This window comes from Podarcis erhardii (genome assembly GCF_964252035.2).
Source record: "Podarcis erhardii genome assembly, chromosome: 4".
Taxonomy (NCBI): domain Eukaryota; kingdom Metazoa; phylum Chordata; class Lepidosauria; order Squamata; family Lacertidae; genus Podarcis; species Podarcis erhardii.
In genome coordinates, this window is record NC_138508.1 from 258639 (window position 1) to 275527 (window position 16889).

Here is a 16889-nt window from a genome sequence, read left to right on the forward strand (position 1 = left end):
ATTAATGGTCTTCAATGTCTGTACACTAATGCGCAAAGCATGGGTAATAAACAAGATGAGCTTGAGCTCTTGGTACAGCAAACTAAATATGACATAATAGGCATCACTGAAACCTGGTGGGATAAGTCCCACGACTGGAATGTAATAATGGAGGGTTACAATCTATTTCAGAGAAACAGACCAGACAAGAAAGGAGGAGGAGTGGCGTTATATGTCAGGGATGTGTATACCTGTGAAGAGATCCAAGATTTAGAACCTCAAAGCAAAAGTGAGAGCATTTGGGTCAAAATTAAGGGAGAGATGAATAACAGGGACCTCATTGTGGGAGTTTACTATAGATCCCCAAGCCAAACGGAGGACATAGATGATGCCTTCCTGGAACAGATGGCCAAGCATGCAAAAGGAAGGGAGATAGTAGTAATGGGGGACTTCAATTACCCGGATATTTGCTGGATGTCAAACTCAGCCAAGAGCATAAGGTCAAACAGATTCCTCACTGGCCTTGCAGACAACTTCATTGTCCAGAAAGTGGGAGAAGCAACAAGAGGAACAGCCATTTTAGATCTGGTCCTAAGCAATGTTGATGACCTGGTTAGTGGGGTAGAAGTGGAAGGATCATTAGGCGCGAGTGATCATGCTCTTCTGAAGTTTACTATACAGCGGAAAGGAGCAGCCAAGCATACTAGGACTCAATTTCTTGACTTTAAGAAAGCCGACTTCATAAAACTTAGGGAAGTGCTGGGTGAGATCCCATGGACAGTAATACTAAAAGGAAAGGGAGTTCATGATGGCTGGGAGTTTGTTAAGAGGGAGATAGTAAAAGCACAACTTCAGGCAATACCAATGAGACGGAAAGATGGAAGGTGCCTAAAGAAGCCAGGGTGGCGATCTAAAGAACTTTTAACTGAGTTAAGATTAAAAAAGGATGTGTACAAAAAATGGAAAAGGGGGGAAAGCACCAAAGAGGAATTCAAACAAATAGCCAGCACGTGTAGACACAAAGTCAGAAAAGCTAAAGCACAGAATGAACTCCGGCTTGCTAGAGAGGTTAAAAGCAACAAAAAAGGCTTTTATGGGTATGTTCGTAGCAAAAGGAAGAACAAAGAAACAGTGGGGTCACTCAGAGGAGAAGATGGTGAAATGCAAACAGGGGACACAGAAAGGGCTGAACTCCTCAATGCCTTCTTTGACTCAGTCTTCTCCGATAAAGAAAACAACGCCCGACCTGAAGAATTTGGAGCAAATGATTCAGCAGAGGAAACACAGCCCAGAATAACTAAGGAGATAGTACAAGAATACTTGGCTAGTTTAGATGTATTCAAGTCTCCAGGGCCAGATGAACTGCATCCAAGAGTATTAAAAGAACTGGCAGATGTGATCTCAGAACCACTGGCAGTCATCTTTGAGAATTCCTGGAGAACAGGCAAAGTCCCGGCAGACTGGAGGAGGGCAAATGTTGTCCCTATTTTCAAAAAGGGGAAAAGAGAGGACCCAAATAATTATCGCCCAGTCAGTCTGACATCAATACCAGGGAAGATTCTGGAGCAGATCATTAAGCAAACAGTTTGTGAGCACCTAGAAAGGAATACTGTGATCACCAATAGTCAGCATGGATTTCTGAAAAATAAGTCGTGTCAGACTAACCTGATCTCGTTTTTTGACAGAATTACAAGCCTGGTAGATGAAGGGAATGCAGTGGATGTAGCCTACCTTGATTTCAGCAAGGCATTTGACAAGGTGCCCCATGATATTCTTGTAAAGAAGCTGGTAAAATGCGGTCTTGACTATGCTACCACTCAGTGGATTTGTAACTGGCTGACTGACTGAACCCAAAAGGTGCTCATCAATGGTTCCTCTTCATCCTGGAGAAGAGTGACTAGTGGGGTGCCACAGGGTTCTGTCTTGGGCCCGGTCTTATTCAACATCTTTATCAACGACTTGGATGATGGACTCAAGGGCATCCTGATCAAATTTGCAGATGACACCAAACTGGGAGGGGTGGCTAACACCCCAGAGGACAGGATCACACTTCAAAACGACCTTGACAGATTAGAGAACTGGGCCAAAACAAACAAGATGAATTTTAATAGGGAGAAATGTAAAGTATTGCACTTGGGCAAAAAAAATGAGAGGCACAAATACAAGATGGGTGACACCTGGCTTGAGAGCAGTACATGTGAAAAGGATCTAGGAGTCTTGGTTGACCACAAACTTGACATGAGCCAACAGTGTGACGCGGCAGCTAAAAAAGCCAATGCAATTCTGGGCTGCATCAATAGGAGTATTGCATCTAGTTCAAGGGAAGTAATAGTGCCACTGTATTCTGCTCTGGTCAGACCTCACCTGGAGTACTGTGTCCAGTTCTGGGCACCACAGTTCAAGAAGGACACTGACAAACTGGAACGTGTCCAGAGGAGGGCAACCAAAATGGTCAAAGGCCTGGAAACTATGCCTTATGAGGAACGGCTAAGGGAGCTGGGCATGTTTAGCCTGGAGAAGAGGAAGTTAAGGGGTGATATGATAGTCATGTTCAAATATATAAAAGGATGTCACATAGAGGAGGGAGAAAGGTTGTTTTCTGCTGCTCCAGAGAAGCGGACACGGAGCAATGGTTCCAAACTACAAGAAAAAAGATTGCACCTAAACATTAGGAAGAACTTCCTGACAGTAAGAGCTGTTCGACAGTGGAATTTGCTGCCAAGGTGTGTGGTGGAGTCTCCTTCTTTGGAGGTCTTTAAGCAGAGGCTTGACAACCATATGTCAGGAGTGCTCTGATGGTGTTTCCTTCTTGGCAGGGGGTTGGACTCGATGGCCCTTGTGGTCTCTTCCAACTCTATGATTCTATGATAGCTCAGGGAAGTTACCTAGTGTCAGAGCTGCCTCTAGGTCCCAGCTCACAGAGGACCAACGCCAGGCTGATGTTATGTACAAAAGTCTTTATTGAAGTTTAATTTCCATTTCAAAGCCAGAGCGTGCAGCCCTACGTCTAGACTCTAGATCGGCAAAGTCCCGTCTGAGTCTCCGCCCCTTCCACACCAGTTTAAGATCCTAGCCCTGCTCCACCTCCTGCGCTGCTCTCTTCTCCTCCGGGTCCTCCTGCCCTCTGGGGCATTGCCCTTTCTGGACTCTTCTGACGCTGAGTCACTTAGCTCCTCCCCCTGCCTCCGGCGTGCTTTAGGACCCGGTTCCCAATCCTCACTCTCTGCTGTCCCGCGCTCCTGTACATTTGAACTTGCTTCTCGTGCCAACCCAGTGACCTTTCTCCTAACCGTTACACTACTTCTATCACTGCTTCCCTCTTCCGTGACACTGGCCGGATCTGACCTCCCTTCCGTTGTCCGACTCTCCGAGGGAGGCGTGGTAGACTCTGCCTCGTCTCCTCTCCCTGGTGGGGAAAGCACTGGCCCCGATGCCTGGGACTCTTCCCCCCCACTCTGCTCTGGTGGGGAAGCTGGTCCTGATTTCCAACTACTGCTCTGGGAGTCCCTGCTGCCCCCTTGCTCCTGGGGCGTTCCCCTTGGGACCCCCCTGCCCCTGGCCACTGGCGCTCCCTTCTGTGAATCTTCCGATTCACTGGAGAGGCTCATGGAATCCCTCGGACCACTGTCCCCTCCTATGCTCCCTTCGGATTCCTCCCCCTCGCTCTCCATCTCCCATCTTCCCTGTGCCTCAGCTCCTGAGACCTAGCTTTAAAAATAATATAAAATCAAGTCCTTTGCCGGTTTCCTCCATTCCAAAGCTACTTTCCCCTTGAAAAAGGACTCCAGGAAGTTTCCAGAGGTGACAATTGCTGAGCTGATTGTTGGCCAAGGAAAGCCTAATCCCATCACCAAACTTGCCAAGGGGCCAGACATGCAAAGTTGTATTGTACTTTGGGTGGTGGGACTTCAGAGGTGTTTGCCTGTGCTAATCTTATACCTGAGTCTTGCCCTGCCATGTCTGCTTATGCTAATCTTGTACCAGTGTAACCCCTGTCTACCCCTCCCCTTTTGTGACATGTTAGTGATGTAGCAATGATGCTGTACGAACTGTATTCTGGGATATGGTGGGAAAGTTTTAAAAGTCCTTGTCACCCCATCCTCAGGGTTCAAAATTCCTCTTTGAACCTGTTGCGCAATAAACTTTGGTCTACAGCTATTTCTTCTGGTTGGTGGCTGGACTCCTTCCTTTATTCTGCAGGGACCCACGGGCTCCGCTCGACCAGCTGGGGGACTGAGCAGCCTCACACCTAGATTTTTCCGTAACAATGCTATGATATACGAATGAATTTTGAAAACCATGAGGCGGGCGGGAGGGAAGTTGACAGGCTCGTATGAGCAAAAGAAGTAAAGTGGATAGCAAATATGTGTTTAAATATTATAAAATGTAAAATTAATAAAAATATTATTAAAAAAGAAGCCGTATCTTGTGTTCCCCTTACCCTCTTCCAGGTCCGACAAGCCCTGATCCAAAAGGCTCGAGACCATTTCCCACACAAGGAGCTGTAGGTCTGGAAGAGTCAGAGGAAGGTGGGGTTCTCCCTGACTGCATCTGCTGCCCCCCCCCCATACTCCCACGAATGACTGCAGTCCCATTGGCTTCTGGAAAAAGGGCCAGCGCCACCTTACTGTACCAGGTGGCTCTACGCAGGAATACAGGAGGTAGCCGCCTTATAGAGAGTTGGTGCATTGGCCCACTGCATGGAGCTTAGGTGGCCCCATGGTTTTCCCTGGGAATGAGGGCAATGAAGCAACCATTCTGAATCAGACTGAACATGGGTTGGAGCTCAATGTCCAGCCTACCAAGGGGCAACAGCTAAGAAGTTCTGGTACATGCTCTGGTTATCTCCTGCTTGGACTAATGCATGCACTCTATGTCATGGAAAATACAATCCAGAATGCGGCAACTACACTGGCGACTGGGAGCAGCCGCTGGGACCATAATATACCAGTCCTAATGCATCTTCACAGCCTCCCAGTATGTTTCCAAGCACTATTCAAAGTGTTAGAGCTGACCTGGGCAGCAGGGGGCCTTTAAGACAGTGGCGTCCTCCCTCTGGAACGCCCTTTCATCAGATGCCAAGGAGATAAAGAACTATGCTACTTTTAGAAGATATCTGAAGGCAGCCCTGTATTGGGACGTTTTTAATGTTTACTGTCTCACTGTGTTTTTCTATTCTGCTGGAAGCTGCCCAGAGTAGCTGGGGCAACCCAGTCAGATGGGTGGGGCACAAATAATTAAATTATTTATAGTAGTACCAGCCCCACTGACAAGCATCTGCTCTTAGGGGTTCCAGGCAGAGGTCTCTGTGAGCCAGCAGGGATTGAACTTGGGACCTTCTGTATGCACAGCATTTCCCCTGCTCCTGGGCTACGATGGTCCTTCTTGAGAGAGCCTTTGGCGCAGGAGCAGCCCTGCATTGTGTGCTCTGCTCTTGGACATCCACGATTTCTTTTGCCAAATGCTTGATGGAACTGGGGGGGGGGGCACATCTCCAAATGCCACACAAACACCAACCTGCATTTGGTCCACATGAAGCGGCACCATCCCTGCTTCAGGGGGTCACGGCTCATGTGGCAGAGTCCATTCAGTTCCCTCCTCCATACCCACAAGCCACGCTGTGGTGGCCACAGCACCAGAATTCCCAGCAAACTCTTTCCTCAGGGGCCCACCCTGCTCAGCACCCACCGTGTCAAATCAGAACTTGGAATAGCAGGCGGTGGAGGGGGGGCTGAACCTGGAGGCGAAGAAGCTCTGCTCTCAAGCTTAAGTGTCCAGGAGCAGCTGGTTGAGGCCACCCCACCCCAGGGCTCCCTTCAGGCAAGCGGCATGGAGATCACAAGGGAAAGCACCGCCGAGGGCCAGCACAGCATTCTCACGCACAAGGCGTCCCAGAAAGTGCTTTTATTGTCCCCCGATACGGTGTGCTCTGGGCTGCTCCTGGAGAGATGGGCCCCGGAAGGAGCAGCTGCCCAGCGGCGAGGGGGGCATCTCTGAGGGCAAGCGGCCGGGCGGGCGGGCGGCGCCGAGAGAGCCAGCAGCCCGGAGGGGCCGTCAGGAGGCGCTGACCACGCCGGGCTCGGCGGGCCGGAGGGCCGCTTCCTGGCCGGCGGCCTCGTAGTCGGAGATGCGGCGCTGGACGAGCGAGGGCATCAGGCGGACGTAGGCGGCCATCAGGCGGTGGTTGGAGCGCACCAGCTTCCCCGCGCAGCCCTCCAGGCAGCCCTCCTGCGGGGGGGGAGAGAGAGAGGGGGGGGCTCAGCCCGGCCGGGGTCTCGGGGTCCCGCTTCCCTCCCTCCCTCCCTCTCTCCCGGGGCGGCAGCGCTCACCTCCTCGCCGGTCAGCGCCCGGTAGTTCAGGTTGGAGACGCAGCGCTGGAAGCAGAGCTCCGTCATCTGGTTGTAGGCCAGCAGGAAGTCGCGCAGCTGCAACAACAAGGCCGAGCTGGGAGGGAGGGAAGGAAGGAGGGAGGGAAGGAGGGAAGGAAGGAAGGAAGGGACCCCCCCCCGGCGCCCCGCGCAGCCCCGCCGACGCGCGTCGCCCGCCAGAGAGTCTCCGCCGCCCCCCGCGCCCCCCGCCCGCCTCTCACGCCGCGCAGTTGCTGCTGCTGCTGCTGCTCCATCTTCCTCCTCCTCCTCCTCCTCCTCCTCCTCCTCTCGGGGCTTCCGGCTCCACTTCCGGCCTGGCCGAGGCCCCTCCTCCTCCGGCCTGGCCGGGGCGCGTGACGTCGTTTCCGGTGTGCCCGGGCCCCGACGCGGATCCGACCCCCGGAGCCTCCGGGAGCCGCCAGGCAGGTGCGCCGCCGCCGCGCGGAGAGGGAGGGCGGGCGAGCGGGCGGGCGCCGGAGCCGGGCGAGGGAGGCTCCTCTCCTCCTCCTCCTCCTCCTCCCGCCCTCGCCGGGGCCCGGGGGGGGCGGGCGGGCCGGGAGGCGGGGTCGGGTCCCCCTCGGGGCTCCGCCGGTGGCCCTGGGCGCCCTCGGGGGCCCCCAGGCCGGGGCTGCTCCGGGAGGGGTCCTGCATCGGCCGGCCGGCCGGCGCCCTCGGGGCTCGGCTCGGTCTGGGGCTGAGGGCCGGAGGGGGGGGCAGGTGGAACATGGCCCGAAGGGGGCGCCCCTCCGCTCTCCTCTGCCGCGGAGGCGGAGGGGGCCAGAGAGGGGGCTGGGGGGTCCCTGCTGGCGAAGAGGCCCGGAGGACAGAAGGGCTCCCCTCCCCTCCCCTCCCCAGCAAGGCCATCAGGGCAGGGTGCGGGGGGGGGGCGCCTTGGGCAGGTTGTCTTGCTCAGACTCGGCTGCGGGAGGGAGGGAGGGTCCTGGCCAGACCTGGCGAGGGGTCTTGGTTGTGGGGCAGGAGATTCCGCCCTCCAAGTGGGCAGGTTCCCAGGGACGTTCCTAACAATACATTGCACTTTACAGGTGTTTACCAACTCCCTCCCCAAGAAAACCCACAGTATTAAGCAAATACCCCAAAGCAAACCTGGCCCCTGGCCCTGCCCTTCCTGCCAAGGCTCCTCGGTGGCCACGTCAACCGCCAGCCTGGAAATTCTGCATGTTCCTGGAGGGGGGAGGGAGCTGTTCCCCCTCACCCCACCCCCACCCCAATGTACGTGCCAACGGGACACTGGGAGGTGACACACCATGACTGCCCGCCAGTTCTGCATGGGGGGGGGGACTGAGGTTCCAGCAAGAAGGGGGGGAGGGGCAGCATTGGGCCCCATCTGGGTGAGCTTGCAGGAGGTGCTGCTGCCCCCACCAGTTCTGCTTTGGAGGGTTGTGGGCTGATGCCCCCCCCCCCGGATTTGGCTCCCTTGAGCTGATGCTGTGTGCTGCGTCTGGGGCTCCTTCCCTGCCTCAGGCACATGGGACGGGTAGTGTGGCATCTCTGCCTGTGGCACAGTGTGCTGGGCCCGTGGGCAGGACTTGTCATCCCACACAACTTCTGCCCAAGGGGAGCGGCTGCCCAGGAAGGGGGAAGCCCAGGTATTGAGAGACAAGACGCGTCTTGGGGGCTGCCCCCCTGCGTCCGTATGCTGGGCAAGCCAGAGCTCATTCTGGCAGGTTCCTGTTGAAGGCCCCCCCCCCCGGTTCCTGGATGAGGCTGGTGCCACTAGGAAGGCGACATGTTTTGTGCTGGAATGCCCCCTGGGGGGTGGCATTCTTCCTGGCACTATTGTTCAACTTTCTGAGCTGGCCCAGACCCGCCCTGGCTGTAGGTGGTTCTCTTAGTTTCTGGAGTGAAGAAGGGTGGTAAGTGGGGGCCTCCTGCCGCCTTGCTGGTCTGTCCATGTGCCTCCCAGGTGTGCTGGGCCTGTTCTCGTCTCCTTCCTGCATTTGGGAGAAGAAAATGCCGAGTGAGGCTGAGGGCAGTCCAGGAAGCTGCTTTCTCTGTGGGGTTTTGCTGGGAATCTATGGGGTTTCAGGGGCTGCAGGGAGTGATGGGGTGGAGTTGGCATTAGGGGGCTGCCAGTTAGCAGGTAGCACATTCTTTTCTCTTTCCAAGAAAGGCTTTTTGGTACATTGATGGGGAAACCAGGCCCACTTTGCTTTTTCTTCAAACGGTGGTTCCAGTCGCACCTGAGAACGCAAAGGGGGCCTCGCAAAGGAGGGAGAGAAAGAAGGGAGCTTGGCACTGGGAGGGTTCCCAACGTGGTGCTCCCCTTGTGCTCCCTGGTTTCCCGCAGGCTCCTCTTGGCCCAGGTGGCCCACTGGCCAAATCCAGGCGTCAGGGAACAAGACTGGCATGCTCAGCAGAGCAGGTCTGGGAAGTGGCGTCCGCCTGGGGCCATCGGAAGGCAGCTCTTTGCTCCTGAAGACAAAAATGCCCCTCCCTGGGGGTGTCTGCCCCGGGGTCTCCTGCTGCACTTTGCTCTTGCTGCCAGCCCCCGCCCAGGCATTGGGGGGCAAGGAGGCTGTCAGGAGGAGGGCATCTTGGCTGGTTGTGGGGGCTTCGCAGGAGGGGGCAGAAGGGTCCAGGCTGCCTTATCTATTGACCGGGACCAGCGTGTGGGGTGAGGGTCTACGGGGTGTGTGGACAGTGGAGCCCCTTCCTCTGCCCCTGGCGCCTGAGCCCCTCTTTTTTCCTGGCCCCTCCAGACCCTGAGCATGACTGACGGGCTGATGAGCAAAGCAGCCACCATGGAGATCCCAATCCATGGCAACGGAGACTCCCGGCGTCTCGCTGAGGACGATGGCCTGGAGCAGGTAACGGGGAGGGGGTAAGAATGGGGGGGGGGTCCACTGATGTCCCGGGCGCAGTGTGTGTGGCTTGCAAGGGGGAGATTTCAGAGGGGCTCTGTAAGCTGAGCTCTGATGGTTATCGGGCAGGGGAGGAAGTGGGACGGTTCACTTGCCTGAAGGGGCCCCCACCCCCATTCTAGCAGTCCAGTTTGACTCCTAGCTGCAAGGGAGGCAGTTCCTGCCCCCCCCCCCGCCCCCGTTCAAATGCTGGTTCCCCACAGGCCACTGATTTTGGGGAACCAGGCCCTTCTGCAGAGCAGCCACCCCAGTTGAGGGGACGCCGCTGGGCCTGCCTGAGCCCCCTCCCCTCGGGCTGGGCTCTGCCACGTTCCCTTTCTCCCGCTGCAGGACCTCCAGCAGGTGATGGTGTCGGGGCCCAACCTGAACGAGACCAGCATTGTTTCCGGGGGCTATGGGGGCACCGCCGAGGGCATCATCCCCACCAGCGCCATGAAAGGTCAGGCAGCCCAAGAGAATCGCCGTGCTGCTCTCTGCGCGGGGAGGGGACCAGGGTCTGCCCCCAGCTGAGCCCCGCCTGCCCGCGAAGGGCGTCCCTCGGCCAAGCTCCCGTCAGCAAGGCCCCTCCCTCTACCCCCCTCCTTTGAGATGGGCCTCCTGCAGCCTCCCTTTCCCCTGACCCCCAGGGATGAGGAAGGCACGTAGCTCAGCCAGCACCGTGCCTGGGGAACTATGCCCACCTCGTGCTCCTCTGGGAGCCTGGCATCGTGTGCTCATGCCACCCTGTCCATGTCTGCCGCAGCTCATCAACCCCCCTGTGTTATCCTGCACCCCCTCCATGGCTCCCTCCCTCCTCCTCCCCACCCTGCCCGGTGCCCATCTCTGCCCTGCCTTGGGCCCCCTCCATTTCAGGCTCTCTTGCTCCATCTCACCCACCCCGAAGACCGCTCATCTCCCCCAGCCCGTCGGCTGCCAGCCGGATAGCCAGCCAGGCTCTTGCTGCCTCAGGTATTGCCCTATCCCTGCCCCCAAAAGCCCCCCTCCCGTGGGAGCGGTTGGGGTGCAGGCTTCCAGGGGAATGTAGGCGAGACGAAAAGATGTTTTCCCTGCCCCTCTTTCCGTCCTCCCTCCTCCATGGGGCAGCTCGGCCTTCGGAGCATTGAGGGACCTGCCCCTTCCCTCTGCTCAGGAGGCCCCCTGCCTGCTCGGCCCTTGCAGGTTCCAATTTGCACCAGCCGCACTCCAACCCGGCCCTGGCAGGCGAGGAGGCCACGCGGGGCATCGCGGTGGAGAAGTTTGATGTCGTCAAGAAGTGGGGCATCAACACCTACAAGGTGAGCGGGGGTGTGTGTGTTGTGCTCAGCCCCAGGAAGAGGGGGCGCTGGTGGGGCTCAGCCTGAACCAGGGAGGTGCCCTCTTCCTCACATGGATCGGTCTCTTGCTTCTGGATCAATCCCTTTTGGCCCACCAGCAAGTCTGCACAGCATTTTCTCCGCCTTCTGGAGCCCTCAGTGCCCTGCTTTGGGGGCTGCCTTGGGAGGCGGCTGCAAAAGGCAGGGGGCAGCCACTAAGCCACTGGTCAGCACCCACCCAAGGAGACCCTTGGCCCCTATCCCAGAGGGCAGGAAGAGAGGGGCGGCCTTTTCAGCTGTGGCCCCTGGACAAGGCTTTCCAGGACACCTGCTCTTCCTCCATCTGGCAGCTGAGCTCCGCACGCCCACATACCCTTGCTGTTTTAAGTCCCTTGGGCAGCTTTAGTGATCCTGGGAAGGGACCCCAGGGGTCATCTAGCCCAACCCGCTGCAGGGTGAGGGGATCTTTCGCTCCGGGTGAGGGCCCCCCCAGCTGCCCCTCCTCTTCTCCCTCCGCAGTGCACAAAGCAGCTTATCTCGGAGCGCTTTGGGAGGGGCTCTCGGACCGTCGACCTGGAGCTGGAGACGCAGATTGAGCTCCTGCGGGACACCAAGCGCAAGTACGAGGGCGTCCTGGGCCTGGCCAGGGCCCTCACCAACCACTTCTACAGCCTGGTGCAGACGCAGCACGCCCTGGCCGACACCTTCTCCGACCTCAGCCAGAAGTCCCCAGAGCTCCAGGTGGGGAGTGCGCCCCACGTCCTTTGGGCAGGGGGGAGGCAGGATGGCCCAGATGCCAGGCAGAGCCCCTGTCCTGCCTCTGGGGCCGTTTCCAAGGGCATCGGAAGCAAACGTCCTGCCTGGCAGGAGAGCAGCTCCAGCCACAAGGCAGCCACATGCACCCCAGGAATGGCCCCCCGCCTGGAGGGCTTTGAAAGAGGATTGGGCAAATGTGTGGGGCAGGAGAGAGCCATCAAGGCTTGATCCAGCAGACTGCCCTTGGGCTCTCAAGTTCGGGGGGGTCTCTTGCCTTTGGGGGCTGGCTTGTGGGGGGTCCGGGATGGTCAGCCCCCTTTTCAAGTCCCCCACCCCCTGCAGGAGGAGTTTGGCTACAACGCAGAGACCCAGAAGCTGCTGTGCAAGAACGGGGAGACCCTTCTGGGGGCCGTCAACTTCTTCGTCTCCAGCATCAACACGCTGGTCAACAAGACCATGGAGGACACTCTCATGACCGTCAAGCAGTACGAGACGGCCAGGTGGGGCTGCAAGCAGGGGGGAGGAGAAGCGGGGGGGGGGCTCCAGGCAGGGCTCGGCAGATGCTCCGCTGCCAGTGGGTGCCTCTTTTCGGGGGGCGCCAGGGGTGGGAGTTGTGCCGCTGCTTTGACACTCCCCCCCCCCTCGTGCAGGCTGGAGTATGACGCCTACCGCACGGACCTGGAGGAGCTGAACTTGGGCCCTCGGGACGCCAGCACCCTCTGCCGCCTGGACGTCGCCCAGGCCCACTTCCAGGCCCACCGCGCCAAGTACGAGAAGCTGCGGGCAGACGTGGCCGTCAAGCTGAAGTTCTTGGAGGAGAACAAGGTGGGTGAGGGGGGGGCTCCTGGTCCGAGGCCTCCCACACTGGCCTCTCCTTCATGCCTGGGTCCAGGAATCCCAGCCAGAGCATTCCTGGCTTCTGCTTCAAGGCCAGGCAAGAAGAGTCCAAGAGGGGCGCAAGGGGGGCTTCCTTGGGTGGGGGGCGGAGAACAGAAAGTCCTTCACGCAGCACAGAGCTGAACTGCGGAAGCAGTGATGCCCTGCGGCCCCCTGAGATGCGCGGCTGGCCCCTGGGGGCTCCTGGCCTGCTCCAGGTGGCTCCTCTCACGCCCCCCCCCCGTTGCAGGTGAAGGTGATGCACAAGCAGCTGCTGCTCTTCCACAACGCCATCTCGGCCTACTTTGCCGGCAACCAGCAGCAGCTGGAGCAGACGCTGAAGCACTTCAACGTCAAGCTGAAGAGCCCCGGAGCAGAGAAGCCCTCGTGGCTGGAGGAGCCGTGAACTGCCAGCCCCCTCCCCCGGCCCCCTCCCTGGCTCCCTGCTCCCGTCATGGACCTGGACTCTGCGGGGAGGGGGCTGAGCTCCGGCGCCCCCTCGCCCCCCTCTGGAGCAGAAGAGGCAGGCCGGGTGAGGAGGGGGCCCTGTCCGGCAGAAACAGTCTCTCCTCCCCCCCCCCACCAGCTTTCCCTGCGGCTGCTTGAGGGGCAGGGGACTCTCCCCCCACCCCAGATTTTGCTCTTGGCTCTGGAGAAGGGGCCCCCGTCTCCACCACCTCCTCCAGGCCACCCGGGCCGGCACTTTGGACACACTCCATGGTGGTGACAGTGGGAAACAGCCACAAAAGAGGGGCTGGCATTTTGGGGAGAGGGGGACGCGGGGTTCTCCCTCTTGCCACAAGGCAGCTCCAGCCCCACACTACACATTTCTTGCCCCCCTTGCTGGCATAAACAGAGGGGGGGGTGTCATCCTCTGGCCCCCAGCTGCTGTTCTGCTCCAGTACTTTTTTCATGGGGGGGGGTGAAGTGGGGGTCCTGCGTTTGGGCAGCTATGACCTCTCCCTACTTGTGCTCCAAATTGGGGGGGGGGCTGTGCGCAGGAGGCCTCAGTCTGGATGTGCTGCTATTGGGGTGGGGGATGAATGTGAGGATCCCAAGCTGGGATTGCTCCCCCTCCCAGTATGGACCAAAAAGTAGCATGGCTTCAGCCTTGCGGGGAGGGGGGGATGTGTGCGTGTGTGTGTGTGTGTGTGTGTGTGTGTTTTACGGCCAGTACCCCTGTGTTGTGTTCCTAGGTGAGGGGGCTCCATGGGGGGGGTGGCAGGGGGGCACCAGGTGAAGGAATGGCTGCTTCTCCCTGCTGGGTCCCCCAACCCACTCTGTAAAGATTCCAGAATAAACGGTACGAATCAGAGCCTGCCACGCTCCTGTTGCTGACGCCAGGGGAGCCTGACTCAGCCTGGCACACTCCTACTCTGTGGCAGGGGCCCCCCATCATTCCTCTTGATCTGTGTGGGGTGGGGGGTACAGGCAGGCAGCAGGAGGAGGTGCCCAGCAAGACCCCCATATTGCAAGGGGTTGGAGTAGAAAACCCTTTGGGTCCTTTCTCATTCTATCCTCCTCCCCTGCTTGTCTCTCCATTGAAGCCTGCCTGGTCTGGCCGCTGCATTGGAGGAAGCGGGGGGCCAGGGAGGGCCTGCCTCTCTCCCCTGGGGGTCAGCCAGATGCCCTCACAAGGCTCCCTTCCAGAAGGGGCTCCTGCCCGCCCCCTTGAGAGACCCCCTGGCTCCTCCTTCCGGGCTCCCCCAGCTCCAGAACAGCAGCCGAGGCCCCCTGCCCCATGTAGTCTCTTGCGTTTCAGTCGAAGAAGCATGACTTCCATTACTAAGGAATGATGGAGAGATCCAGGAGGAGGAGGAGCTGGTGACCTTGGAGACAATCAAAAGGGTTGCGTAGAAATAAAGTGCAATGTTCTCTTTCTAACTGGAGAAAAGCTCTTATGTGGCGATCCCTTCTCCGGACAGACCTTCTTCTGCGGGGGGATTCCCTCTGGGGCACACGGGGGGGGGGGGGCAAGAGAGCTGGCCAAAGCTGCCTCAGCTGACCTGAGAGTGGACTGCCATTCCTCAAGCCCAGCTGGCTGCCCCGTGGCACCGGCAGGACCCCCTGGAGTGCATGTCTAGGGCCCCTAAGAGGCAGGCAGACAGAGGGTTCTTAGCCTGGTGGGGGAGAGCAGGAGCCCTGCGGGATCAGGCCTCAGACCTATTTCCAGGGTGGGAATGCTCAGGCCTGGTGGCCAAAGGCAGCTCTCCAGGCCTCCCATCCCTCACTGGCCCTGCTCCCTGCTTCTCTGTGGCATGGGTGGGATGGGGCTTTGAGAAAGGGGGGGGGGGAGTAGGGAAGAGCGAAGTCTTCCTCTTCCTGGGAGGGTGCAGGTCCAGGCGAGGGAGCCGGCTGGCCTTTGCTGGCGCACAGAGATGTCGGGAAAGCAGCAAAGGAGCTTACGGTAAGCACAGAGCTTGGAGGGGCCAGGGCCCAGGGCCCAGGTCCAGCCTCAACTAGCTAATCTGGAGAAAGCCAAGGCAGCTGTGCTGGCTCCTTTGTTCTCAGAATAGTGCCAAGGTGACCTCTTGAGGTTTGAGAGAGAAGTGGGAGGAACTGTTGAACAGGATGCAACCTAGGAAGTGGCCTGAGCAGCAGGGAGCTCGGCTCAAGAGGGGAGGAGCGCAGGGACAGCGCTGGGACTCCCTCTTTCCTGTGCAGACTTGCGCAAGCTGCGTTGCACCCAAGCGTCCAACGTAAAGCCTCTTTGTTGCCTGGGGAGGGGGGTGTCTCTGGTTTTTGCATGATTTGTCACTCCTCTTGTCCTGCCCACACTTGTGTGGCTCCTGCAAGGTTGCCCCCCCCCCAGCTCAATGTAATCCAGTTCCTGCCGCAGCCAGGCAGGTGCCCAAGGGGGGGGGGTGTCTCTGTGCTGGCGGTCCTGATCTGGCCCCTGCCCCCCCCTCTTCCACCTGGGAGACTTGTCCCGTGGGGGACACAAGGACCTGCCAAGCCTGGCACTCGTGGAGCACCTCCCTTTGAGCAAAGAGCTGGAGTGCTCTCTTGAGTTCAGTTTTTAAAAAAGACTAGTAAAGGGACTTGGAAGAGGTGTCTAAAATTATGCGTGGTGTGGAGAAAGTGGATAGAGAGAGCATGCGCGCGCGCACACACACACACACACACACACACACCAGGATACTTGACCATAAGAAGCACCAGTCCAGTATCCTGCTCTTGGGCAGCCAGCGACCAGTACCTGCTCCTCCTGTGGCCGCTTCTGGGAGCCAGAGGGATGTTGCCTCTGACAGGAGAGAGCCCAGCATCTGCCTGTTGGGGGAGACACTGGAGCAGGGCACCCCCCCCCCGCCCTGCTAGAAGAAATGCCTTGTTGCCCACAGCTTGTTCATTTACCGGTATACAGTGGTACCGCAGGTTAAGTACTTAATTCGTTCTGGAGGTCCATTCTTAACCTGAAACTGTTCTTAACCTGAGGTACCACTTTAGCTAATGGGGCCTCCTGCTGCTGCCACATCACCAGAGCACGATTTCTGTTCTCATCCTGAAGCAAAGTTCTTAACCCGAGGTACTATTTCTGGGTTAGTGGAGTCTGTAACCTGAAGCATCTGTAACCCGAGGTACCACTGTACATTTGCTTATTCTATCTTTAACAATGCTTGGCCACCACTTTTCTGGTGTAGTTGGACTGTAATTTCCAGGATCCCCCTGAATCCCTTTTTAAAAATTGGTCTTGCATTGGGTGCTTTCCAGTTCTCGGGCATGCAGGCTGATCCAAGGGACGGGGTACATTTTTAAAAAAAGACAATTGACAGTTTCACATTTGAATTCTTAGAGAATCCTTGAGTGGGTCAGTTTCTCTTTTGTCTGTGGGCCTAGAATTCACCTCTCATTGCTGCTTCCTGCCTCAGTTCCTTGGACGACCTTCCTGCAAATGTTAGTCCAGGCACTGGGCTCTGCCCTGTATCTTATGCTGCAGCTTCACTGCAATCTCCTTATCCTCCTCTGGCACACCTTGGACTCCCTGGTCATCCCAGGGTCCAACTGCCACCAGAGCTGCTACTAATACATTTAAAGAACTTGTTGTTGCTCTTAATGTTTTCAGCAATGTGCTCCTCGGATTCAGTTTTGCCAGCCCTTTCTGTCTGCTTGCACCTGTTTTGTTTTGTTTTTTGTGAAAGTTTGTTTCATTTGGACAAGACTTCATTTCCCAAGGGAAGCCGCCTTGCCTCCAATAGCTGCTTCTTGGCGTCTTTCCTGATCTGCAGTATACACCAGCTGAGCTCCTAGTGTGTTTTGGGAACACGGGGCCATCAACGGATGCAGGACAAAGTCCTTCGTGCAGCACAGTTAAGCTATGGAACTCCCTCCCACGGGAGGCCGGGGGGGGGGTCACCAGCTTGGATGGCTCTGAAAGAGGAGGGGGCAAATTCAAGATTGCAACAACAGGATATCATAACAAGAGGAATCCTGCTACCTGCAATCTCTGAGATCAGCGACAGCCTCACCATGAAATGCCTGAGGTTCCTTCACAAATTGGCAGCCCCCCCCCGGACTCCCTCACCTATTGCAGGCCCAAAAAGAGGGGGCAGGGGGGAGAGGAACACTTGTGGGGCTCGGGCAGGAGAGGACTCCTAAGTGGTGCTAGAAGCAGGAGCCCCACAGCCTCCACCCCAAAGGCCTTGGTTGGTGGGGGCACTATAGGGAGAGCTCCAAGAAACAGACCCCCCCCCCTCCATATCTCGGTTCCTTGGAAAGGAGCGTCTGGGAGCACGTCG

At 57.8% G+C, this 16889-nt stretch overlaps 2 protein-coding genes across 3 annotated transcripts; one reads left to right on the forward strand and one right to left on the reverse strand.

The window, feature by feature from the left end:
* Positions 1-6033: 6033 nt before the first annotated feature.
* On the reverse strand, positions 6034-6675 carry TIMM10B (translocase of inner mitochondrial membrane 10B; the record flags this gene model as incomplete). The annotated part of the gene is made up of 3 exons (XM_081859519.1): positions 6569-6675; positions 6309-6404; positions 6034-6207 (listed from the first exon to the last, which is right to left on the reverse strand). The coding sequence occupies exons 1-3, from the start codon at positions 6599-6601 to the stop codon at positions 6034-6036; spliced, it is 303 nt and encodes a 100-aa protein (XP_081715645.1). The 5' UTR covers positions 6602-6675.
* A 15-nt stretch (positions 6676-6690) lies between these two features.
* On the forward strand, positions 6691-14037 carry ARFIP2 (ARF interacting protein 2). 2 transcript variants are annotated; one of them, XM_081860606.1, is made up of 9 exons: positions 6691-6773; positions 9068-9175; positions 9560-9668; positions 10082-10177; positions 10388-10503; positions 11041-11262; positions 11620-11777; positions 11928-12102; positions 12404-14037. In XM_081860606.1, exons 2-9 carry the CDS (start codon positions 9077-9079, stop codon positions 12557-12559), a joined length of 1131 nt encoding a protein of 376 aa, XP_081716732.1. In that variant the 5' UTR covers positions 6691-6773; positions 9068-9076; the 3' UTR covers positions 12560-14037. The 2 variants fall into 2 exon arrangements, with proteins under 2 accessions (XP_081716732.1, XP_081716733.1); XM_081860607.1 differs by lacking the exon at positions 10082-10177.
* Positions 14038-16889: the final 2852 nt, after the last annotated feature.